We start from the raw sequence: 26,186 nt of genomic DNA, 5'->3' as shown, positions 1-26,186 counted from the left end.
TTCCCAAGGTGTGGGAATAAATACAAGTGACCTAAGCAGAAGGTGATGATTTCCACTCTCCGAGTGCTTTAAGAGATCCTCAGAAAACACAGTGCAACTCTGGGACAGTACTGCCCAAAACAGAAAGCCTGGAGAACCAGCCTGATGTTCCAGACAAGCATTCCAAAGTTGGTCCTAACTTGAGCTCTCCAGACCAACTGGCAAGTATGGTGAGTGGCCCTCAGAAACCTAAAGAGTTGGGCCCTAGAGAAAGAACATCATCTTCCTGTAGCTTTGAAGATCAAAAAGAGTTGCCCCTAGTCCATGGTGTCCCACAGCACAATCCACTAACAAATACTATTACAAGTGAAAGCCCTGAAAAGCTAAATCCACCTGCAGCTCCTAGGTTTTTATCTCCAAATGTAACCTCTCTTGGTCCAAATCAGATCGATGGAGCCTCAATTAATAAAAATTGTGTTGGTGTCCAGGGCAAAAAGGTCTTTGGTTCTGCTTTTCCTTGCAACACTGCTGCTCGATTGCATCATCCAAGAGCGTTGGAGCACATTGGACCCATGGGAACCACATCCCCCAGCAAGCAGATTCCACTAAATAAGAGCTCTGCGTCTGGAGAAGGAGCACCAACTGTCAGGGAAGACGGGCCTTCAAAGCAACATGCAAACACCCTAGGAGGAATAAAAAATGAGAATGTACTGGCCTGTGGAGGCCCAGCCAAGGGTAATGTGAAGAACAGGAAGGACGTTGCACACAACCCCGTGGAACTGATGGAGCATTTGCAGAGTGTTCCCCTTGTTATGGATTTGCCATTTTTCAAGTTACCAAGGGAACCAGGAAAAGGACTCAATCAGCCCTTGGAACCTTCTTCCATCCCCTCTCAGCTCAATATCAAACAAGCATTTTATGGGAAGCTTTCTAAGCTGCAGCTTCATTCCACCAGCTTTAATTATTCACACAACACAACTCCAGCTTTTCCCAGAAGCCTTGCTGGAAGCGTGATGCAGCTAAGCCACAAAGCGAACTTTGCTGCAAACCATAATACGTCCCTTTCTGTGCAGATGTTTGCTGATAGCAGCAGTGTTGAAGAAATATCACTGAAATGTTCCTGCAGCCTTAAAGCCATGATTATGTGTAAAGGATGTGGGGCATTTTGTCACGACGACTGTATAGGACCCTCAAAGCTTTGTGTATTGTGCCTTGTAGTGAGATAATAAATTATGGCCATCGGAAAAATTGTATATTTAGTGTGTGTATTTTGATAACTGACCCTAAAACCTGTACACAAAATATTATTCAGTTTATAATAGAGACAATATTAGTTTTGGTGAGAGAGTTGATTTGCCTTCCCACTAAAATTCACCTGTTCTTACTCACAGTTACACTCCCCCATTTGTGGGTTGTGCCCTACTGGAGTGATCTTCTGCTTAACACCATCATGGAAATGTTGATTTGTGCTCTGGGCACACATGCTGAGGCTACCACCTGACTGAGAGGCAGTTTTGCTCTGGGAATCCATGGACCTTTTCTAAAGGAAACATTTACATCCAAAGGAACTGGAACAGAGTGCTCTCTGTTTTTAAGGGCTGAGCTCGGTTAGTCCTGGCCATGCCTTAGCAGAGCAGAATACAGTCTTCCACTCTCCGTTCCCTGTCTGTGTGGAAAGAGTACTACTGTACGATAAATGTGGACATGAAGCTTCTCTGTAGGTGTTGGCTGTGTAGTACTTTGAATGCTACAGCAGAATCAAGTAACCAGTAAAACATTCAGCAGGTGGCTGAAGAGCCATATATGGGTGATGGCGCATTGGATGGAGCCAGTTAAGGGAATGAAAGAAGCAAATGGTAGTGGCTGCCAGCTTCAATGCCTTCTGCTGGACTGAAGGAAGATGTGTAGCCTCTGGAACTGTATGCACCTGACTGAACTGTTGGACCAGGCTGCCTCTTCTGGCCAAACGTTGCTACAAACTTGTATGAAAAGCCAAGGAATTCATTAGTGTGTCCGGTAACCTGCCCATATTACAGCCCTACAATGAGAACCTTGCCATGCCAGCATCTAACCACCTGCAAGTGTCTGGCTGTGCATCTGTGTGTGATGGTCATTTTACATTCTAAACGGTGTTCCCCCCACCACCTTCTTTTTTTTTATATATTTTAACTTTTCATTCTTGGATGTATAAAGTGAATTATTTGATTCTTGTAAGTATCCTCTATGCATCTGTTTGATCATGTATTTATATGTTGTACACAGTGCTGGCCAATTCTGTAAATGGATGTAATGTACATAGAACATAAAAGGGTTTTTTTGTTTCTTTATTTTCAGGCTCTACAGCAGTATTACATTAAAGTGGTGTTGGTTATTAATCTACATCTGTAGTCAAAGCCACTGTATTCTGTGCTACCTAAAGTGAGGCTGAACATGCAAAGGAGTCACGCTTGGTTCAGATTGCCTCCCTTTCTGCCTACATGGCACTGCTGTGGGCAGATAGACTGCAATGTGCAATCTGAAGGATGACCTGCCCTGATTTTCTGAGCTGGATGTATTTTGCTCCTTGCTCTTCTAAAAAATATTTCTATAGCAGTTGCTGGTCATTGTCATAACTGGTGAGTCTCCCAGAGCAGTGTTTATAGCTGCAGTGCAAAGGTGTGAAAGCCCTTACCTAGCCAGAATTGATGTGAGCAGAAAAATGGACCAACCCTCCTTTGAGCAATTGCCTCTCGGGACCGGGTTGCTCTAAGTGGGAAGAAGCAAACCTACAGTTTAATTTACCAGCTCTCTCCCACCCCTGTCCTACGTCCTACCTACCTCTTTCTTGACTATGCTTTTCTTTTAATTATAGACCTCCCTGTTTGAGAGCTGTAGAGAGTGTAAAATCTGTGGGCTGCAGAAAGCTTCATCTCTGAAATGGTTTACCCCTAACCCATATGGCATCTTGATATTGTGAAATGGGAGCGGGAGAGACGGGGGTGAATTGAAATGCAGTATTAGTGAAGTCTTGAGGGGATGGTGTGAAAACCTGCCTACCAAAGATAGGGAGCAGAGCTGGGGCAGTCTGGCTCTGTATCCTTTGGAGCCACTGTAGGGTACAATTGAAGCTGGTCTGGTCTGCAGAGCTCTCCAGCAGGGCCCTGCTCTTGTATGTCCCTTGTGGTATTGGAAAAATAAACATTCTGTAAACCTGCATGTGTGGTTTCGATCCTCTTCTTCTGAAATGGGCCTGGTGTTCTGGGCTTGAGAACTTACCAGTTGATGTTGTCCTGCCATAGCCAGGCTGAGGGAAAACACTTGTTTTTCCAAGGCAAAGTTTTTCCTTTTTGTCTTGGCAGTGTCCTCACAAGCTTTTAAACTGAGCTGATCAAAAAGGGACTGTCATTCTTGTCTGAAGGTCAGTATGCCATTTATACTAACATCACTGAAGATACTGCGTCAACTGCAAGTAACGTATATGAGCCGAGTGAAGTAAAAGTACTTACGTCACAAAACAAATAGTTTGGGTTGTTCGACTTCTTGCCAGAGCAAAATTCACTGCTGTACAAGCCCTTCTGCGATGGCGTTGCTCCCGGATATTGGTGGTAATGCACCACACACAGTAGAATCTACCTAAGGAATTCCTTAAGTATTCCTAAGCCGGTATGTGGTCTCTGCTATTATATGGCATTTTCCTCTAATGTCTGGTTACATTGTTAGATTAATGGGATTTTAAATGCTGATTTTGAGGCAATGCAACGATTTGGTACCAGTTACAACACTTGAAACTGGCTGTAAGCTTAGATTGTCAATACATTTGTTTCTCTTCAGTAGATCCAGCTTTCAGTGTAGAGGAATTTCAACAAAGCAAATGATCTGATAACTCGTCTAATGCTACATTTGGAATAGATACATATACTACAGTACGGAAGCTAACGATGTGATTTACATTCTACAATGCTGCTGTTACAATAGCTCCCAGTGCTGTTGTCTTCTGGTGGCTCCTGCACCTAAGTCACTCCTGCCTGTGTTTGTTTAGCAGTAGTGGATTCATTCTTGCCTGTAGCTTCTTTAGTTTGCTTGTTAGAAAAAAACTAAAACCATCAAGGGTAGGAGGAAAGAGGAACATAGCCGAGCTTTGCTGCTCTTGCCTAATAGAAGAATACATTATGTTCTAAGTGGGAAAGAAGGTTCATGTTTTAAATTCTAGATTAGTCTCACAACACATTGTGTTGAGAGAGAACTGATGCTTACCTACAGATCAAACAGCAAAGCAATCCCTCCAGTAATATGAACGGAACTCTGATAGGAACCCGCTGACTTTAAATATCCTCTAAACTCTGATGCTTTGGCAATGTCGTGTTCTGAAAAGTCAAGTGGTTGCTTAGGACAAGTTTTGGTTTTTGTCTTTGCCGTCAGTTGAAGTTCTTTGACTGTAGCTGAGCAGGCCTAGAAGTATGAATGTGCTTAGATGGGGCCACCTGTTAAAAGAAAACTTGATCTAATTGTGAAAAATACATGAACTTGCCATTTAGAAAATGGCTGAAAAATTGATAAGTCAATAGCTTGTCATTCTGACGGTGCAGTGTTTGACAGCAGCAGAGCTAGCTGTCTCTGGAGTAGCAGGGATCTGGGAGATCTCACTGTTGGTTTTAAGGTAAGCCCTAATATATTTTGTTTGAGGCTCAAATTGGTCTAATATGAAGAATATTAAATATTTTCTCCATAATGTTTTTCTAGTAATAAAATTTACTTTTCAAAAAAACTGAACACCTCCAACTTGCCTTTTGCATTCAGCTGAGCAATGCTCCGGTGTGTAATCCTGTCGTAATGGGATGACTGACTAGCTGGGAAGTAACAGCAAAATCCATCACTTCCTTGAGTCAACAGAACCATTTGCAGGTGTGGAGATACGAAACAATGACAGGTATTTTTAACTGTTCTCAAAACTCACTTGTATACATGAACAATAGGACCCTGCTAATCCCCACACCCTATAATTAGAATGGTTTCTTCACTAATCAATGTAGATTTAAGAGTAGAGGTTGTCTAGTATTACTAAGGCTTCGTTATACTTTCAAAACACACAATAGAACACGTTTACTAGTGTATATATTATGAAATATCATAAATAATTACAACTAATATAGAATTATTAAATACATTTTAGGATGCCCTCTCCTTGCTATTTCTTATAGACCGCTTACTAATGTACAATATTCAGCCATTCACAATGGGTCTCCTGGTCGCTCCCTTGCAAGTGTCTGTCAGCCAACTTCTTGTCTGTTGCTGGGGAAACTCTGCCCATTCTGGAATCAAAGGTAGGGCAATGGAAGTTACTGTTTTAGCATACAATCTGGCTCTTTGAAAACTGTCATACTTGTCTTTCCTAGGCCTTCTGCCTCTGTCACCAGATCACTGACGTGAATTAGTGAGGTTTAACTGTTGTGGTTTGAGATTCTTTAGTACAGCGGCACCATGTTAAGTGCAAAGTATTTATTTATTTAATATATGTAATTAACAGAGTTGGTCAGGAAACTATTTTTTATAGACAATACTGAATTTCATTAAAAAAAATTTTTTTTCATTGGGGAAAAGCAAAAAAATTTCCATGAAAGCAGATACTTTTAGCAAAACATTTCATTTTGTCAAAAAAAAGCTTTGACAATGCCAGTAGTGACTATTAAGGTAGCTATCTAAAATATAAGAATAGCACCAGCTGATTGTTAAGGAATAGACAGCACAACTTGTTTTAAGGTACCTGAGTGATAAAGGTACTTTGTTTGTTTGTTTTAAAACACCTAAATTTGAAAGCTGTTCTTGGTACCAGTAACAATCAAAACTGACCTTCCCATGTGTTAGGTCACAGACTGACACGGGCTGCAAATCTGAGATCTCTAATGGGAACTCGGGAGACAGCTGGTGGCATATGTCTCAGTTGGTGGAAAAAGCCTTGCAAGCAAGAGGTAAAAGTGACCCTAGCTGTGTTTGACAGTAGAGGTCTGAGTCCTGTTTGTTATACAGTGTTTATTAAGTAGATTCAGTCTTATATATGATATACAGATTCAAAAGAAAAAAAAGGATTCCACATACTTATGAAATCAGTGCATTTAGCAAGTAATACCATGGAAATAACAGCTTGATTAACAGCTCATTGGTCTTTGTTAAGTGAGGGGGACAGGGAGTTGGCCTGTGCTAATCATTCCACAAACAGAACAGAATTAAGTTGCATCACATATAATAGACACACATTCTAAGAATTAAAATATTAAGCCACACTTACTGGAAAATCCACAGTATATAACACAAATTTTATAGAGCTTACTGAGGAGGAAGTGCTCATCTGCTTAAAAGAGCCACATTAAGTTGCATAGGTGCCTATCTGCAAAAATATCATTTAGAAATTAATCAATTGATTAAGCAATAAAGTGTCGCCTTAGAAGTTGAATTATCTTTCCATGGTGGTTTAAGTGCCATATGCTCAGTATCTGAGTGGACCCTGTCCCCCCCCCTCCCCCATTGTACTAACTTTCTAAACAAGCTGCCTCCTACTCCATTTAGGAGCTCCGGTGTCCCTAGAGAGAATACTCTCCTAGCATTTTTATTTGAAATCGACATCTTAGATGATTTAATCATGAATCAATAAAAATGTGTTCAATTATGCTGAAGGAAAGAGGGGTTTTCCCCTTCTCCCTGGCCTCGAGCATTGTTCTAGACTCAACTGGAACCCTAAAGTCAGCTAGTAGCGTTCACCTTCATGCCTGGGATGTCAGGGAGAAAAAGGCGGTGAACAGCACCATCATATGGGTCTATTTCTGTTTCAGGTCCTGGCTGTTTACGGTCACCTCACCCTCTCAGAGCAGCTCTCAAATTTAAGCTATAGCTATTTTCAAATGATCACTTAGAAGTGTGTGAGGTTGTGCAAACGCTGAAATCTCTTGCAGCACATCCCAGGTTTGTGTTTTTAAGGGTGGTTGGCGTCTGTGTCAGTGTCTCCTGTGGCTTTGCTCAGCATATGAAGTGGCTGATGGTAATCTTCCTCTTCAACAGCAGGTCTTGCAGAACAAACGGGCTGGGAGTTCTGTACATGTAACCAGTACACTTTCACTGAGTCCAAAATTAGGAGCAAAACTACAAAGTTCACATTGGTCTAGGTAGATCAGGTGAAGAACGGAGCTGTAAAGCTCTGAAACAACCAAACATAAGTTTCTAAAGCACCACTAAATTATATAAAAATCAGACCATGGACGGATGTAGTTGGTATTCTGGTGAAATACTATGCTTACCTTGTAAAAAGTTTTTACAAAAATTACAAATCAAAAGTATATTAACCCTCTGAGTTCAAAGCAGCATTTTGTAAATGACTGGTACTAAATCCTATGGCCACCCTGTGGGAAGAAGGTGGCCCTTTGAGTGGGGAGGTACGGTCCCGTCTGCTGGGAATCCTGTGAACACTCCCCCTTGCTGAAACACTGTCATTGGGAACTGAACCATTCCCTGTGTACAGGTGGTAGTGGGGATGTTTAAGACGAGAGGTTTATCTTCTCCATCACTGGTTTTCCCAGACCATCTGCTAACCCAGTGCTCTTCTTTTGTCTCTCACAAGCCTGGAAAGCCAGGGTATTTTGCTCCTGCTCATTCCTTCTGATTGAGAATCATAAATTGAGATTCCTAACCCTTTAATATCTAGTGAAAACTTACAGAGATGGCTGTGAGCCAGCCTTTGAGTAGAGAAGGACCACTACTGAGCAAGGATCAGTTAGAGCACTGAGAGATTCTCTGGAGATGGCTCTAAAGAGACTGAAGAGGCGGTTTACATAAGTTTCCCTGACACCAATATGTAGTGGATGGATCCCATTTGTTTCACAACTTGTCACAAGTACTACTGTCATCAGGGCTTCAGAAATCTGAGTTTGTACCATCCAGCTGCAGGTTATGAACGTTAGCTGATGTTACAGAGTAGGCTGTCAAGTCTTCCTCCTATGCCAATCGTAAGTCTCAACCTGTATTCTACCACTGGTTTAAATACGAAGAGCTACTAAACATGAAGTTCCAAGGTGAGCTGGTTAAACAGCTAGATGTTGCATAAATACAGTTTTAAACAAACTGTAGCTGATGTTAATCTGTTATAATAAGCCCCTGGGCAATGTCTTTGTTGGTTAATTGGCTGGCAAATTTATGGCTACATGTTCTTGATGGCCTCTTGAAAGGAGTGGAGGCAACAATTAAGTAATTTATATAGAGAATTCTGGGACAGCGATTGTCTCTGCCCTCTCTTTAACATTAAGACTTTCACAAAATGACTGTGCGTTAACATTTTGTAAAAGGTTTGCTACTCATGGATTGTACACGCAAAAAATAAATATTTACATAAATCCAAAGTATGGGAGGATGCTGTGGACAAAATCAAGCAGGCTTGTGAAGTGCTGGGGAAAGTGTCGACCTGAAATTTGGACTTCTGCGTGGTCATTCTGTTCTCAGACACCTTGGCTCTGATACTGACCCACACTCCCTGGAAGTTGGTCAGATTTTGTCTCTGTCCATATATGCTAAGAACCAAAATGTTAGAACGTTCCCAAAGAACCACCCTGTTGGCTCATGTTAAATGAAGGGAATCAACTCTGATTTATAACAAACCACCACCTTCTCCCTGCAAGGGCTGTCTGAGTGTAGAAAACAGTCAGGAATTAAATTTCCTTTTCCTCCAGCAGCTGGGGATAGTTCAGGCTTTGGGGAAAGTGGTCAATGCACTCGTTAATCCCTTTTGGGGCTGGCTGGGCAGTCCTGTTCTAGAGAGCCAGAAGCCTGGTCTATGTTTCAGCTAAGGAAAGGGATAGGGCCTTGTTTTTTAGCCAGCATAGTTTTCCCACTAGTATGAATGGAAACTAATTTGGTAGAAAGGTTCTTGGAAAAACTATTTGAGGCTGGAGCCCAACCTGTGCTACTTGAAAGTGTAAAACCCATGTGCTAGTATGGTTATTTCCGCAGGATGGGGGCGTGGGGGGGGAGGGAAAAGGGAAACACTGTGGACCACCCCTGCAGAGCAGAAACGTCTTCACTGAAGTGAGTTCTCAGTACATTGGTCTAAAAAGGATGGTAACATCTGATAAGGAAACCCCTCTGCCATTTAAATGATCAAAATTATTTTACTATTCAAGTCTATCTGGTGCTGCTGCTTGTGGTCCTTGCCTAGAAAGGAGGACAGGAGAAGAATTCTGCCAGCACTGACAAGGGATGAGGGTGAGAATTCTTCTCACCGATTCTTAGGCAGCAATTATCTGCTGCTTTTATGGCTACAGGACTATGTTGCATTGCTCTGGCCCCTGCTCAGCATCTTGATGCCTGAGCAAATTCCCTGGTTTTTAGCAGCATGGTAGTAGGTATTGCACTGAGCAAAGGGAAGGCATTGGTTTTGGTTTTTGAGAGGGTGGGAGTTGGGGAGAAACAGCAATGGTAATCAGGCCAATTTTTTCCCCCCACGCTTTATGAATTGTGAACTTTTCCCAGGACTGTTCCTTGGGGGATGAGGAGGGCGCCTGGGCCCTGGGGAGAATTTTCACCCTTTCTGCTGCTGAGAGTCTCTTAATTTTCCTTTTGAGTAGGAATGAACTGCTTGTTTCACTGAAGTAGTTTACTTTTCTCCCTAAACATCTGCGCTAGTTTTTATTATTCATGTGTGTTTCTCTAAACAGTTCTCTTGCTGTTGCCCTCAGCGCTAGTTTCACATATACTTGTGAAGGCAGCCTGGGATTCCTCATTGAGGAGAGGTCGGACATCATCCATTGCCACAGTGAGCTGCTGTCCATCAGCAGTGCATGTCCTTCCTTCTCTTCTAACAAAAAAGGGAGCCAGCTTGGGTCAGCTGTCCATCTGCTGGCTTAGTTTTGACTCCTCAGTGTTATCTACTTGTCTGCTCCCCAGTCTTGGATGCACATGATAAGCATCCACGTTATGAGGTGAACTGTTCAGAACCCCTGTGAGTCCTGGAAAAGCCCACACTGAAGTGGAGGTAGAATATGGATGGTGAATATGTGACAGTGGGTCTCAGATATTTTCTGGTTTGCTCTGCACTGAAGTAAATGAGTGTGAGAGGTCCTTCCAGGTGGAGGTCTACTGAGCTTGCTGAGTCCTGCAGGAGATATTGGCCCTATTGCTGCTGCTACAGGACACTCTTTCCTCATTCTTCAGCTTCTGCCTAAGCTTGCTGGAGGCCAAGCAGCCTAGAAGTTCTAGGACTAAATGGGAAACTTGCACCCTGTGGAAAGGGGTCTCTCCCAGGTGTAGCTGCTCAGCCATTAGTAGTGTAGTGATCCTGGAATGTGTTATTTCACAGGAATAAATTCCTCTTGGTCAGACGGACACAAAACTGGCAATCTGTACAAACTCAAAAGAATCCATTTTCAGAAAAATAAATTACTAAGGGGAGAGGAGGGTCCATTTCTCAATAAATATGCAATTCTGCTCACCTAAGACCTTTAAAGGTAATTATCTGGGGATGTGATTCTAACGTTGGGGTCCACAAAGGTTATTCTAAATACATCTGCAGCCCCAAGCCTCCCTTCCACCCTAAAAAATTCCCCCACCCATCCAAGCTGTAGGTTTGCCTTCTGCTCAGCTAGGCGCACCTGTGTTGAGAGAGTCAAAAATGTGTCCTTGTGCCCCAAGTCCCAGGTGCTCGGAGTGTGAAAGAAAACAGTTCTGGATTCCACCTTTTAAAAACTAAATGTACCAGCTACTGGGTGGGAGGACGATGGTTAGTCCTGAGCAGGATACCAGTGGGAGCCTATTTCCAAAGGGTGTAAATTGTCTTCTGCCACAGGAGCTACACAGACATCAGGAGTCAGTTCTGCTGTAAAATGAGGTTTTCCAGTTCATCTGCAGACCGAAGAAGAAAAGCCGCTGACTCTCGGTAGCCGGCAATCAATTGCCGCACTGCACTGATCTCTGTGGGGCTGAGCTGAGCAGTTGGCATCCCCCTGCTGGTGCTGTTAGAAGGGGCTGTACTTGAGGCCCCACCTTTCATGCTGAGATCAGTAGGACCTGCAAGTGAAAAGTAAGAGGGAGGTTCAGGAAAAGACACTGGCACAGTTGCTGCCCCAAAGTGGCACATCAAATTCACAGGAGAAAATTCCAACAGCACCTGCTGTTTTGATTCACAGCCCCTTGTACAACACTCTGCATCTTACATTATGTATGTAGTTTTGAGCCCTACAGAACAGACTGTCAAGCTGTAGGCACACTGCTGCTCTGTCACAGAGACACTGCCATGGTTCTGTTCTCCTTAACAAAGTGTGTGTATCTGTATATTTTGTAAACATACTATATCAAGTCAGACTAACCCTCTGCTCTGCTAGGAGTTAGATCAGCCACAAGTCAGACACATCTGTTTTAACACTCTAATAAAACAGGCAAGTAGGGAGAGGGTTTTGCACCTATAATACAAAAATATATTCATTGCAGTTTGTCAAGGGCTAGAATCGCAATGAAACACTTGGGAGCTTGGCTTAATTAGCACAAAATTTAAAGGGTCAGTCAACTGAGAGCAAATATTGTACCGACAGTTGTTCCAACTGATTCCTCAGAGTACTGAAACCTAAGGATTAGAGGAAACAATGTTCTTGGTTTCTGGTTCTTCTCTGCATTTGACAGCATGTTGCATGGAGTGGTTTGATGGTCAATTGTGTAATTTTCATGCTCCTGGCATAGGTTCTGGAACTAGGAGCGCTGGGGGTGCTGCCACACCCCCATCTTGAAGTAGTTTCCATCAAATACAGGGTTTAGTTTGGTTCAACGGCTCTCAGCACCCCCACTATACACATTGTTCCAGCACCCCTGGTTCTAGCAGGGGCTCCCAAGCATACTCTGCAAAGGGTGTTTCCCAGTGACAAAAATGGAAGGAGAGGTAGCCTCGAGCATGTTTGGGGCTGCTGCGCTTTGGCCCATCCAAAAACCTCTTCAACACATAATGTGAAGCACAGTGGGGAAGGGCGGTGGATATTAGAGCGCTGATACTGGGAGGGAGGGAGGAGGCTGGATGTAATGAGAGAAGGAAATGGAAGAACCGGAGCTAACTTTGTGATTGTGAGTCTGAGTGATGGGGAGGGATGGAGCTGTCAGTGATGGAAGAGGAGGGTTAGGACAAGTTGGGCTTTTCGCTGTGTTCAGACTGAGGAAGTGTTGGGACATGCAGGAAGAGAGAGCAGAGATGGGGAGGCTGTGAGGCTAGGCAGGGGCAGATTGAGAGCCATCAGCACAACGGCAATAAGGGACACTGGGAGCAGGTGAGGTCACCCAGAAGGTAGGTGGCAGGGAGAAGGGAGAGTAAGTGAGGGTAACGGGGAGGAAAGGGTCCGCAAAGAGGCAACACTAAAGCAGCAATCTGCGAAGTAGGAGTAGAACAAGCAGTGAACAGTCGGGAGCTCAAAGGAGCAGAGGCTTGCGGAGAAGTGGACAGTCAAAGACAGCAGAGGTCATGGAGGAATCTGGAAAGATGACCATTAGCACTGGGGAGGGGAGTGGGGTTAGCGACTTGAGGGGAATTTTAGTGGAGAGGGAAAGGCAACAGGCACCTGAGAAGGGAGCTGCACTGGGAGCAGAAAGCTTGCCCAAGAAGAGGAAGGAACTGGGGTAACAGGGAAGTGGGTACGCTGGGGAAAACGGCTTGCTTCTGTGCAGAGTGATTGATAAGAGATGGAGCTGCAGCACAAACTCCAGGGACTGGGGGGGGGGGGGGAGGGGACACACACAGAATTGTGCAGACTTCATTCAAATGGGTGAAAAAGGGACATGGATGGCGATGAGGGAAGGAATTATGAGAGGATCTAGCAGGAGCTCTGTTGGCTTTAAAGGAGTTGGCAAGAGCCTGGGCAGAGGAGGGTTTGGGGCAGAGGCCTATGTGGAAAGAAGCAGGATTTCAGCTTTGTGCTTCCTGTGCATGCCTGAAATAGGCCCTGGTTGATCAATTTTGGGGTGAGGCGTAATGAGAACAGCTGTGTGGCTGGGTAGCGCCTCAAGGAAAACTGCACAGTGGAAACTGCCACCTGTAGAGGAAGGCAGTGGAAGCTAAGGAATCCTGCTTCTCCTCCTACACTGGGAGCCCAGGAGTGCGTGTGGTAGTCTAGAAAGAAAGTGTAACATCCTCTACTCTAGCTGCAAGGATTAGGGCTCAGCAGCTGGAGACTAGGGTGGGATCTTTACTCCGGGTTAAGAAGCATTAGGAAGGGATGATAAATTAATCCCAGACAGGCATCTTTCAGGACTCCAGAAATCACATCCTTTCAAATCCTTACTCCAGGCAGATAGGGGGGGGCAGGGGGCAAGGCCCCAGGAAAGGCACTGGGCGAGGGGCCCAATGGCAAAGATTGCTGAGGGGAATGTCTCAGGGAGGAAAGAAGTCTTGTGCTATCGGTGGCGTGCTAATGGAGATGGGCAGGGTCAGTCACATATACAGTTCTCAAGGGGTTCTTAGAAGAACCCAGATAGATCCAGAAGCAAAAGCTCTGTTCCTCTCTGCACACCACTCCTGGCCAGGCTCTCCAATCAGGGTTTCCATGCATGCACACGGGGGTGAGGCTATGGAAGCAGGTCCTGTGATTGCCTGACAGGTCTGGCTAGAGGGCTCCAGCCACTACTGCTCAGGAGTGGCACAAGAACAGTCCCAAGCGGCTATTGCTGAGATGTGTGAGACCTGACACAAGATCACCTGATTCCATGCTTTACAGAGGCTTCTGGTCAGGGCGTGTCTATGCCAGGCAGGGCTGGCCCTCGGTTTGGTCCTGTGGTCAGGTGCTGCCCCAGCCTGGACTAATCATTTTGTTTACCAGATCATTCACTGTCACGTTATTCAATCTGATCAGGCTTGTTCTCTCCCTCTCCCCACACCTTGCACGCAGACCTGCTCCACTGTCCCCCAGACCTCCCATCCAGCACTCCCTTTCACTGCTGTTCTCTTTGCCTGGCCCCTCCATGCTGACACTCCTGCCAGCAAGAGGATTATTATCTTGTAGATTGTGGCAGCGCCCACAGCATGCTCAGTGCTTTCCTAACTCACAGGCAGACACGACCCCCGGCCCAAAGAGCCTCCTATAAAAAGGCACATGAAGGGTTGGGGCAGGGTGTCTCACACCAGCAAGGCAATCAGGGTGGTGACAGGTGCCCGCCTTGGTTAATTATTAATAGGTGGTACCTGTGGGCTTTTTTTTTTAAGTTAAACTAAATTCCCTTCCCCCACAGTTCAGCCCTTGTCCTTCTCCTGTTCTGCCGTCCAACCTTAGTCAGCTAGTTTGCTGTGGGGAGGGGGTGGCTCTGCATGCCAGAGGAAGGAGGCTGGGGCGAGCCACTCGCACTGTCAGTGCTTGGAAGGCAGGAGCAGCCTCAGCCTCCCCTCAATCAGCGCTTTCTAGCTGCAGAGCAGGAAGAGCAGTTAGGAACCACAAGCCCCCTGCTTGTATTCTACAGCACACTCATCTCAAGCATTCTTCAAACCCCATCTGAATGGAGATAAAGGGATAGAGGAGACCCAATTCTGTGTCACTCCCAAGTGCTGTGCCTCCTCCCTTCTTACCGTTACTGTGGTTCCCTGTTTGCAGTGAAGTGGGTGGCTGCAGGCTGCCTCCAAGGGTCCCATAGCCACGGTAACTGTAGTTCAAACTTCCGTTGACGTAGACCGGATCCTGGGAGTAAGATGAAGCTGGCAGTGAATAGGAAGAGTGTGTGATGGCTGTGGAATCTCTGGAGTGCTGCTTATCCAAGGCGATGGGCTCATCCTACAGCAAGGAACGCAAACCGATTTATTCCAGTGAGGAGCCTTTCCTGCTCTTCACTTCCAGTGGAAGGGCTGCACCAAGCAGTCAGCTTTTCTACACTCTGATTGCCTGGAATGACCTGTAGGGCCAGCCCACACCAGTATCCTGGCATCCCAGCCAATCAGAGCACAGAAAGAGCAAGGATGGCTTCAAACCTAGTTACATATACGCGAAGCTCCCATGTTCCACAGCTTTCCCAGAAAATTGTGAGGAAGGTGTTTAAATATACACAGCCAAAGCATCCCTGACCCTTTCCCTGGGCAGAGCAGGCATGCAGAGTGCTACTCTTGCTTGTGTTAGGAATGAACTGCTGCTCAGACATCCTCGTCAGTTAAAGGAAGGATACCTCACCCACCTCCTGCACAACAGTGCCTCCAGAAAGGAAATGTCCCTCTGCTGCTGCTTTCCTTGTCCCTGTCCTCATCTCTCTCTCCAGTGTGGGCTCTCTGAGCCTCCCCTGCGCATACTCACTAGCATATCAATTGTTTCTTCCTGTTCTCCAGACTGTCTGCCCTCGTGACATCTCCCTCTACCACATGCACGCACACCGGGGGCTTTCCCTTTCTAGGCAAACCGTAAGCAGACCAGACTTGCACAGCTTGAAGCAGGTATAGTGCTCACCCTCAGTGAGCACAATCTCTGCTGACCTGGTCTGTCAATTCTGGCTCATCTTCTGCCCCTGACTGGGGACAGAGCAGATGAAATTGTGCCGAGCGTGCAGAGGATTACAGGGATTGTACCTGGGATGTCTGATATATCTCCAGTCGCATTCTCTTGGCTGCCTTCCGTGTTTCACTCTCGCATGCAGCTGCAAGGATATTTTCTGCCATGGCTGAGGTCAGATGTGGTGGGGTGGGTCTGGTCTGTGGAGACATACAACCAGTTGGTCATCTTTGGAGAAACATGAACACTGATGGAAACCAATCATACATTTGCCAGGAGCAGGGCAAGAGCACAGAATACTCTCAAGCTCTTAAAAGTTTAATATTTAAATCAAAATATTGTAGGCCTCAACTTTTTAACCCTCCAGGGCTTGCATCTGTCTCTCCATCTGCCAGGTTAGTCTCTCTTTGCCATGCACACCCTTCGGGTGGCAGAGAACATGTCGTGACTTTTTCAAAAAAAATTAGCTTGGAAGCAGGGTCACAGACAATATCCAGAATGGATTGTGATCTAATCTCTCTTCCACACAGCTGAAGGAGGACACGTCCTGCAGGCACGAGGGAGGCCTTTCGGCAGGAGGAATGTGAGGAAGGGAGAGCGGTAGGGCAACAAGGGCATGGAAGGCAGGGGAAGCTGCTCACCTCTCCATGCCGTCTTCTTCATACGGCGGCAGGATTTGAGGTAAGTGCGAATACGTTTGCGAGCTCTCTCCTGGAACTCAGGGAACTGTCGGCTGCAGGACTCAATGATCGCCTGGATTTTCTCTTTGGGCTGCTTGGAGATGGGAACCATTCGGTCCAGATTCTCATCCACAAAAAGGCGTACAAACATCTGCAAAGAGAATGGAGAGTGGTTGGGGAGATGAGACGCAGCAGAGACTTGGGACTGCTGGACCCACTCTGCCCTAGTTACTCTTACATTGAAGGCCTTTAACCGCTCTGGATCCATCCCCTCCGAGTCATTTATCTTATCGTTATCCTCGTGGTCGTCATGGTCGTCGTCATCTTCATCTGCTGTGGGCGCTCTGCCAATGGTCAGGTCCTCCGGACAGCCACTGACCTCGGTCTTGATGGAGTCATAACTGCCAGAACTGTATGGAGGGGACTGAGAGAGAACAGGGGGAGTCATGAGCACCTAGACCTCAACTCACCCTCTGGTCTCTGCCAAAGGCCAGGGGCCTGATTTCAGACAGGACAAGGAAGGGGGAAGCAGAAGCCCTTTGTCTTTGCCAGTTAGCTCTGGCTCCTGTGCTCCTTTTGCAGCTCTGTCTGAAACAAAGCTTTCTCCCTGACCACATAGCCGATCCTGCTATGAAACTGAATCCTTTACGACATCACAATCTGCTCCCCTGGAAATGATGGAGCTGCCACAGATTCAGCATTAGGGTCATTGCACTGCAGGATCACACAAGAGGAGCAGATGGGCCAGGAGAGAATATTAGCAAAAGAGAAACTCGGGCAAACTGATAAATAAGAGCATCGGAAGATGGAAGCAGCAAAGAGGCCAAGTCCCATGTTGCCACTCCATGTTTAAAGGGTGCGTGTGCAGTGCTTCCATTACAATCCGTGATGAATTACACTGGGGCCAACAAGCCATAAATAGTACAGGGATATGTCCTCTAGAAAAACCTGTGATTGGGTTGTGAGACCTCTCCTCTTTCTCCTGTCAGGGAGAGGAATGGCATATGGGAGCCCTGTGGCTAAAGTCAGCGATTAGGACTCTGCAGTCCTAGATTCAATTCTCACCCCGCTACAGATGTTGCCTGTGTGATTTTGGCCAGGTCACTTAGAGCCAGATTTTCCAAGGTACCGAGGTGCTTAAAGATGAAGATTGCACCACATCCCATTTTCAAAATGGCCAAAGGAGATTAGGCACCTCTCCCCCATTTACATTTTCAAAGGACTGAAGGAGCAGTGGCACCTAGCCGGCTTTTGGCCTTTTGAAAATCCCACAGAGCCACTGTCTGCATCTTTAAGCACCTAAATACTCTGTCAATCTGGTCCTTTGTGTCTCCAGCCTAGTTTCCCACCTGTCAAATGGGGAGGATTGAGAGGCGTTCCTTATAGGCCCTTCATCAGCGTAGTGCAGATAGAGCAGGCCAAAGTCCGTAACACAAAAGAGGAAAGATTCAAGCAATCTGTCCTAGCCCACAGCTCTGTCAAGATTGGTGGATGCTCTGGATTTGTTACTTCAGTCACAGGCAGGGCTGCTGTTGGGGACAAGGCTTATGCCTGTGTGCACCAGGTGCTGTCTTCTGAAAGCTTTGTCACTGTTTTGACATTTATAGAGACTGATGGTGTAACACACGTGCGCGCACACACAGAGCTTCACTGTGTTCACAGTAACGCTCAGCCAGTTACTCCCGGGAGTGCTAACAGCCCCACTTGGGAACCTGTTCCTACAACAGCAGAGAATCACTCACTCCACCAGGCGGTATGCACAATGTGTACTCTGGCACCCAAACTTAGTTTTAAGACGCTGGTTTCTGGGAGGGGGGTTGCTGAGGCATTACAGGTGGCTGATCCCGAATTTATGGTTCTGCAGCAAGATTGGGAGATCCACTATAGCAGAGAGCGTGTCTGCTGAGATCTCCTGGGAAGACGCATCTGTTATGGCTAGGGTGTGTTGGGAGAGGAGGCTGGGGGAATGACTTTCACATGGAATGCCTAAGGGGAATCTCTTCTGTGAAACTGAACTGAAAGAGCTGGGGCTGAGATGAAAGGGAGGGAGATGCTTCTGTCTCGATTGAAGAGTGTTAAAAGCCCATTACACAGTAATGTCTTTATAGGCAATGAGAAAATAAACCTGCTCAGCAGCAGGGTCTTTGTGGGGCAGGGCTGTGGCTACATGCCAGGGTTCCTGGTATAATACTTCCTCTCTCTCCTTACCTCTGCTAACCACACTCTCTCTAGTTGGGCCTTGTTTTTACCAACAGCAAGAGCCCCAAGCCTGGAGCAAGGCCAGACACAGCCGCTCTCTAGCAGTTCCTCAGAACGAGCAGAGCACAGCTAGACAGCTTTCCCCTTCCTCCCTAGAAGGGAATGCATTCAGCTCCCTGAGCAGACTCCACCCCTCCCAACCGGCCCCCAGGCTGAGCCCTCCTCTCTCAGCTCCATGAATAGGAGCAAAGTCCTCTGCTGCCCTCGGACATCTCATGTGCAGTTGCCTCCATTTTACTATCTGGCTGTGGCAGGCTGTAAATGAGACCGTGCATTTTGCCCGTTATGCTGTCTGTGCACCCCCCGAAGCCCCACAGGCCTGGCCAGACCAACCTCAGCTGTAGTCTTTGCTGTGTACTTCACCCGGCTCCGCAGCCCGTCGGCACAGCTGTCTGACTGGTAGGAAGGAGTGACATGGGCAGGCGGGAGCTTGTCACACAGGTTGATGGGCTGGTCCTCGGCTGAAGCAGTGAAGTCCATGGGAGCAGCAGGTCCATTCCCATTCATTTCTGGGAAGGTGCTGTCTCCCTGCGTGCTGCTGGAGGTGGAAGGGTTCAGGGTGGAGGAGCCGTTCCCACTGCAGCTCTCTGATGAGGAATCATCTGCAATGAGAGAGACATTATCTCAGATTCCTGAGACCCGTTCCCTTAAAGCACCCATCAGCCCTGGACCCCATGGGCACCTGCAGACAAGCCAGGAGAGCAGCTTCTGTGCCCTCCCAAAAGGCAGAGGCCTCCTGCTCAGAACCTGCGTGGGCTCCAGCTGTTTTCCAGACAGCCAGTGGGCACACTGGGTGAGAGAGAAATGAATGGTTTGACCTCAGCTCTGCTGAACCTGGGTTCCCAGAATCCCATGTGCCTGGTTTGCACACCAGTCAGCATGGGCAATGCCAGGAACAGATACTAATAAAACATAGGCCTACGCTTCAGGCCAATACACAGAGGCATGATCGCCCTGCTGCACGAAGGATGGCAGCTTACGAGATCAGAACAGTTCTGCTCCTGGGAGGCAGCTTGACCGTGTCAAGTCCAGCCATTTACAAAGCCCCTTGCCGCTGGGGGCTCTCCTGCTGAACAATCCCAGAAGTGAAAGAATAGCCAAACATCTTCCCTTCCCTCCCACGCCCCCATGGGATGGGTAGTCCCTTCCTTACTCACTCCACTGAAGTCAATGGGAGTTTTACTTGCAGGGGATTGTGGAATTTCCATTTTACCAACGCGGTAGGAAAGGGGCTCTTCTCCTCCCTGTGCTCGCTCTCTGGTTTTAGGCTATTTGAGAAGTGATGTCCTCACCCATCTCATCCCCGCCCCCCCAAGTTTCCCAGGTACTGCCCACTGCAGAGAGATTTCAGAGTCAGTAATGACCCCAGAGGACAGACCTCACTGGGCCTTATGGCAGAAATGCACATTAGCGCAGAATGGAAGAAGCTTTTATGGGACCTAGGGGAGCCTGTTGCTAAAAACGCAGGCACCCATCCCATCCCAGGCACTTCTCGCATATGTCCTGTTGTAGCAATGGCGTCTGCAGACAGAACTCCTGCCTCTTCCTCTGCACGAACCCCACAGATGTAGGGACACAGACTGACTGACCCCCACCTCTCTCCTGGGTACCATCCCTCTTCTATCTGTCTCTCTATCGCTGTGGTATCGGAGCACCTGAATGCAGACTCCAGGTCTGTGCGTCACAAAGAAACGCCATCCATTCGTCCTCCATGCACAATCTAACTCGCTTCCCACTGCAGCTCCTGCCCACTTCTCCCAGAGCTCCCTCCAATTCACAGTCGCAGCTCACTCCTTTGACCTTCTCTCCTCGGCTCGCTGACACATACTGTCTTTCCCTGCACCTTCGTTATACAGACCAGCCAGCTCCCCATGTCACAGGCACAGACACCAACCCCCTGCCTTCCACCCTGTGCCTGTACAGTTCTCTCCCGGCTTCCCTGCACGCTTTCTTATGCATGTCTCTGCTCCCAGCCACAGTGCCCTGTACATGCTTCCCAGTCTCCTCCCTAGCCACATGCCTCTGCATGTCTTGGACACAAGCTACTCCTTTATCACTTATCCCCTTCCTTTCATGGACATGGACTGTGTCTTACACGTACACACACGCTCCTCATTTACACACACAGCTCCCCACACCATCGGTATGTGGCATTAGTGCTGCTCTTGAAAACAGTTTGATCTTGCGCAGAAATAGCTTTCCTCTCCTGCGCACACCTCCTAAGCAAAGCAGCAGGAAGAGCCTGGCTCTAGAACGCCCAGGAGCCAGTCTCCTGGGTCAGATGTCACATTTTTAAACTCCGCTCTATTTCCCCTTCCCCTCCCCGCTGCAGTAAATCCTTTATTTCATTAGGTGCCTTGGAGAGGGAACGGGAGCTGCTTCCTGTGTAACTCTGAGCTGTGCTTCAAACAAAGAAGCTGCACCGACTGACAAGCAGATGGCGGTCCCTGGCTTCCTGTTCCCTGTATCCTCGCTCATGCAGCAGGACAATAGGGGTCAGACTGCAAGAGAACATATGGGATTCTAGCGCATGTGCAGTGAATCCAAAGGGGTGTGTGAAAGGAGGGGGGAAGGAAGGTGTTCTAGCTGCTGCTATCAGTCTCCGTCCCTCTCCTCCCCCCTCTTGGCTCTACAGGGAAGCTTTAATGAGTGAACTTTCCTGTGACCCCTGTGGAGGCTGCAGCAGCAAGGACTTTGTATCCCTTAGAATAAACAGACTCAAGTACAATTGCATCTGAATGAAGCGCAAGGCGCCAAGTGGGACTTGGAATCACAGCAATGTAGGGCTGGAAGGGACCTCGAGAAGTCATCTCATCCAGACCCCTGCACTGAGGCAGGACCAAGTAAACCTACACCACTGGCTTTCAACGTTTCCATACTCCTGTACCCCTTTCCGGAGGCTGATTTATCTTGCGCAGCCCTTGCTTAAAAACGACTTGCTTACAAATCAGACAAAAATATAAAAGGGTCACAGTGCACTAGTACTGAAAATGTGCTGACTTTCTCCCTGGTACCACATAATTATAAAATAAATCAACTGGAATATAAATACTGTACTTACATTTCAGTGTATAATAGAGCCACATAAACAACTAATTGTATGAAATTTTAGTTTGTTCTGACTTTGCTAGCGCGTTTTCCGTAGCCTGTTGTAAAACTAGGCAAATCTCCAGATGCAGTGCTGTACCCTCTGGAAGATCCCTGCATCCCCCTGGGGGTGCATGTACCCTGGGTTGAGAACCACTGACCTAGACCATCCCTGACGTGTGTGTCCAGACTGCCCTTAGCTGTTGGTACCAGCTGTTCTATGAAACCCTTTTACTTACTTGTGCACCAACTTCTAAATCGTTCCCTTCTTCTTTCCTCCTCCTCCCAAAACTGCCTGGTTTGTACCAGCCACCAGACTCTTGTCCCTGCCCTTCCATCACACAGTTGTTCTGATCCACTTATTTGTCTGAGCGATGACCAGAGCTGACCTAATCCTCAGTGTGGTATTTAAGTTCCACTGTGTGGCTCCGTCCTCCATGGGCTGCAGTCTTAAGGTTGCTGTTACTGAAAGGGGCACAATTGAGCTGGAATATGTGGAATGCTGGGCTGTGTCCAGACAGGACTGGGAGCTAACGGGTGGGATTTGGCTGAGGAATGTGTCCGAGGCAGGAGAAGCTGGTGCACCACTGAAGCATAGATACAGGTGGAAGAGTGTGCTTCCCCAGAGCATCCTCTACCTGTGCCTGTGTGCTCCCTGCCTGGGCATCTATGTATGCTCGTATGTGCACTGTGCTTCAGTATGAGTTCTCTGTGGTCTGTTCATGCTGTGCATCTGCATGTGCTCAGTCCAATGTATTCCTTGCTAGTGAATGTTCAGCCTCCCTGTAGGTATGCTTCCTGGGCCAGTGTTAAAGCTGTCCGTCTGCACACATAGCATGCCCTGGGCCTGTGTGGATGTTGTGGGGGCAGAAGCCCCTTGTTTATTCAGCCATGGCCATGAGGCAGTAGCACAGAAATCAGGCGGTTTGCTCTTGGGGAGCTGGGAAGGGCTGGGGATCTCTTCCCCCCCTCTGCCTGGCTGATAGTTTGAGACCTGGCCCTCCCCCTGCTCTGCTTCTTCCGTGCTAGACAAGGCTACCAGAGGGAGGCTGTGGCCTTATCCAGTGATGCCTCTCAGAAGGATTAAAAAGAATTATTCTGTACGCAGAGGCACGGGCCACATGACAGGCCCTGCTGTAAGCCTGGGCATCGCCACAGCAACAGAGCTGTTCCTCTCAGGGTGGCCAATCACAGATCTCCCTCTAGGCCAATGGCAGAAAATCTCAGCTGCCTTGGGACCTCTCCTGGCTGATCTTTTTCTCCCTAGCTTAAAGGCAGCCCCTCGCCCCAGGCTGCAGCTGGGCTTGCTGGCTGTGCTCAGCCTACCTGCCCTCCTTCGCGCAGAGACTAGGCCTAGCTGAGAGCTCACGCTCTCTGCACCATGACTGCACAGCTGGCAAAAAGCACAGACCCAACCATTGCTACTTGCAGTGGGGTGGAGGCGGCCTGGTTTCCAGGATCTCTGCTGCCTACAAACCCCACAGCACTTGGAGTGGTAGTTAGCATTATTCTGCCTGAGGAATACTTTGAGACGTGTTACAAAGGTGTCAAAATCGCTACGGAGGCAGAGTGCATTGCAGCCTTTCTCCTTGCATGCCTGTATCCATACCAGCCTCCATCTCAAGGTTTGGACTTTACCCTGCTGATGGTCAGCCTTCCATGAATGCCCACTCTCCTCCCAGCCACCCTGTTGGCAGAATGCCCAGTGTCGTCCCCCCCCATGAGCCCACAATTCCCATCCATGTCAAAATCCATCAGAACCTCCACTGCCCAGCTAACTCAAACACCTCAGCACTGAATTCCCACTGCTGCCTACAACCAAAGGATAAGGTCTAAGAGGCCATCTCTAGGTCAGCTGTCCATACCAAGTACCCTCCTAGAGAATAAAGTTTTGAACCCACCTTTCCCAGGGTCTTGCACTTGCTTTTGCACACCACTTCAGGCATACAGAAGATGCACAGTAGCTGAAGAATTAATTTATATCCAACTCCGGTATAACAATCTTGGGTTTGTTACAGACAAAAAATATGAAGTAACAGAAGGGTAGCCATGTTAATCTGGATCTGTAAAAGCAGCAAAAGAGTCCTGTGGCACCTTATAGAATAACAGACGTTTTGGAGCATGAGCTTTCATGGGTGAATACCCACTTCACTAGATGCATGTAGTGGAAATCTCCAGGAGCAGAAATGTCTGTTAGTCTATAAGGTGCCACAGGACTCTTTGCTGCTTTTAAAAAATATGAAGGACATTCTAGAAAACTTATCAACCTGTACATACATAATAAAATGCAATGGCAGTCAGAAACAAATGCCCAGTAGCTACTGCAGGGAGAACATATTTGATTTCAATCTAGAATGAATGAAAGTACTCACCAAAGAAATCTGCAAGCAAATTAGCCACAGTTTATATATTTTTATAGGCTGTGCTGCTCACAGCACCTCTCTATATTAACAGAGTGTCCAGTTCATTCCAACAGGAACAAGATACTCTAAGGAAGTCATGGAGAAACTGTTTCAAATACAGATGTAGACGTCTTTGGATCAGGATAAGAAGAGCTTTAAGCAACTTGTGAATGCTGAACTTCACTGAAATCCTGGCTTCCTGCTGTTCAGGAGCCCTACACTTGAGGTTATCTCAATAATTCTCACCAACACAGGTCAGTCAGCAAGACTGACTTGCCTTACCACTGTAAATGGACAAAACACTGAGCAAGGAGTCCCTAAGGCCTGAGTGATGAATATGGAGGTCTTGTGAACAAAAGCAAGGGGCTCTGCTGGAAGTTACAAGTGAAGAGTTCTCTAACCAGAGCATGAATGATACCTAGTGCACTGGAATACAGCAACGGGACTCCCTGAGTTAGAGCACATTGAACACAAAGATTTCACCAGTGCCAGCCCATCACGCTGTCACCATGATCCTGTACTAAGAGTAGCACAGCAGAACTGAGCATCAGTGAAATGTAAGTAGCTGTTCAAAGACTGAGCTGCCCCACGGCAAGGGGCTTGAGGTACCATTTAGCCTTTTATCCTGCTCATAAACCAATCTCAATTTTGTTATTTGTAACCATTTGCCAGATCATTTGGCTGGGAAAATTCCAGCCCTGTGGGGTTCTTTGCTTCAACCAAGCTACTTTGTGTTGCGATTGGTCACCTTGTTCACACGGGCCTGTTGCTGCTCTCTGACTGGATGACCAATCTTTTTTAAACAGGAGAATAGCTGGTAGTGAGGGATTCGCTGCCAGTTTGAATTCTCAGACAAAGAACTGTTAGTGTTAAAAAGTGTGAAACTTTGGGGATTTGTGCATGTTTCCACAAACAGTTGGCGAGTGCCCGAACACATACAAACACCAAACAGTACAACCCTGTGAACAGCAGGGGAGCAAAACCAGGCTATGCAGCCATGAATATATTAATTATCCCAACAGCATGAGCCTCGTGAGCTCTCTGCTCTCGGCTGGAGTTTGGCTAAGTGAGAAGCCCCTCTAATGAGGATAATTGGAAGCCCCCACACACCCCGATGCCCTAATTGAGGCAGATGGAACTGTAAAAACAATGTAACTTTTAACTGTTCTGATCTTTCATTCAGAAAACAAAATATTTAAACTTCACATGTAATCTTTGGCAGCTGGGATTCCGCTGGCAGAAGTTCTGATGCCGAGAGACACTGAAACACGTGAACTGGAATTTAACAGGTCCAGGTTGGCAATGGAGGCCTGAAACAAGACTGAAAATTGAAGGAGTCTTATGAATTCAGGCTTGTGCAGAAAACCAGCCTGCACAGACATTTGCACAGGCCTTGTTCTAACGTGCTCTAGACAGGAGCATTGTTCTCTGGTGCAGGGCACATGTTTGGCTGCAAAGTCAAAGCTCCCTCCGCCATAATTATGAGCATCCACTGTGTGGCTTTTGGAGCAAGGAAGCTGACAGCAGCATCTCCAATCTCTCTTCAGCTTCACCAATCCTAGAAAAGCGTCAAGGGAGGGACAGACAAATGGCTCGTGGCTCTTCAGGAAGGCTTGAGTGGGGGGGATCGGTCATTTACTAAATACATTAATCAGGGCTCAGCATTTTCATTTGGAGGAGGCGCCTGGATTATCCTTGATTTCTGTGATGCTGGATTTGCAGAGATCAGGAAGGGAAGGGGAGATTTCCAACACCTGCTCCCTGTGCAGTTTTATGGCCAGGAAGTGGTTGGGTTTAACGTCTATTTTAACGTAGGGTAATGTGCTGCCTTCCAAAGAGGGAATTACAGATGAAAGGGGCAAATTGTTCCCCCGCCTGTCACATCTCCAGCATGGAGACAAAACCCTCTTTTGACTCGGAAAACAGTGAGCTTATGTAAGAGCCAGCAGCCCACTGGAACCTCCCAGCAATACAACACCACCACTCAGTCACAGTTCTGTGACAGCCCACTAATTGTCACCCAGGACTTTGAAGGACTCTAGAATAATTGACCAACTGCTGTGCAGGACTTTCAAGGGCTCTGCCATCCTCCACCAGTCAACACGCAGGACTTTCGATGGCTTCGTGATTATCTACCAGAATTAGAAGCAGTTTGGGTCAGTACCACCAGCTCCTGCTCTCACAGGATCACACATGATCCTGTGATATAATAAGCCAACTGCCCATCTGGAGTCTCCGTGTCGAGGCCGTTGCCTCTGACACAGATTCTCCCCTTCACTAGAAAAGGAAACACAGTTTCCACATTGAAATGTCACCAGCACAGTTCAAAACTT

At 47.2% G+C, this 26,186-nt stretch overlaps 2 protein-coding genes across 2 annotated transcripts in view; one reads left to right on the top strand and one right to left on the bottom strand.

The window, feature by feature from the left end:
• The first annotated feature begins 29 nt into the window (after window positions 1-29).
• LOC115635063 (putative Polycomb group protein ASXL1) lies at window positions 30-3,172 on the top strand. Its single transcript, XM_030533317.1, has one exon. It carries the CDS (start codon window positions 207-209, stop codon window positions 1,203-1,205), a length of 999 nt encoding a protein of 332 aa, XP_030389177.1. The 5' UTR covers window positions 30-206; the 3' UTR covers window positions 1,206-3,172.
• Window positions 3,173-5,965: 2,793 nt separating this feature from the next.
• Window positions 5,966-26,186, bottom strand: part of NOL4L (nucleolar protein 4 like) — a 103,497-nt gene continuing 83,276 nt past the window's right edge. Inside the window, exons 6-11 of the mRNA XM_030533318.1 lie at window positions 18,698-18,966; window positions 16,344-16,529; window positions 16,060-16,256; window positions 15,503-15,620; window positions 14,522-14,723; window positions 5,966-10,998 (exon numbers count right to left, since the gene is read on the bottom strand). Coding sequence (XP_030389178.1) covers window positions 10,799-10,998; window positions 14,522-14,723; window positions 15,503-15,620; window positions 16,060-16,256; window positions 16,344-16,529; window positions 18,698-18,966 — 1,172 coding nt within the window. The 3' untranslated portion in view covers window positions 5,966-10,798. The remainder of the gene's footprint in view (window positions 10,999-14,521; window positions 14,724-15,502; window positions 15,621-16,059; window positions 16,257-16,343; window positions 16,530-18,697; window positions 18,967-26,186) is intronic.

The sequence above is a fragment of the Gopherus evgoodei genome, chromosome 14 (genome assembly GCF_007399415.2).
Source record: "Gopherus evgoodei ecotype Sinaloan lineage chromosome 14, rGopEvg1_v1.p, whole genome shotgun sequence".
Classification (NCBI taxonomy): domain Eukaryota; kingdom Metazoa; phylum Chordata; order Testudines; family Testudinidae; genus Gopherus; species Gopherus evgoodei.
The sequence above is the reverse complement of the archived record's forward strand: the minus strand, read 5'-3'. Positions and strand labels throughout refer to the sequence as shown.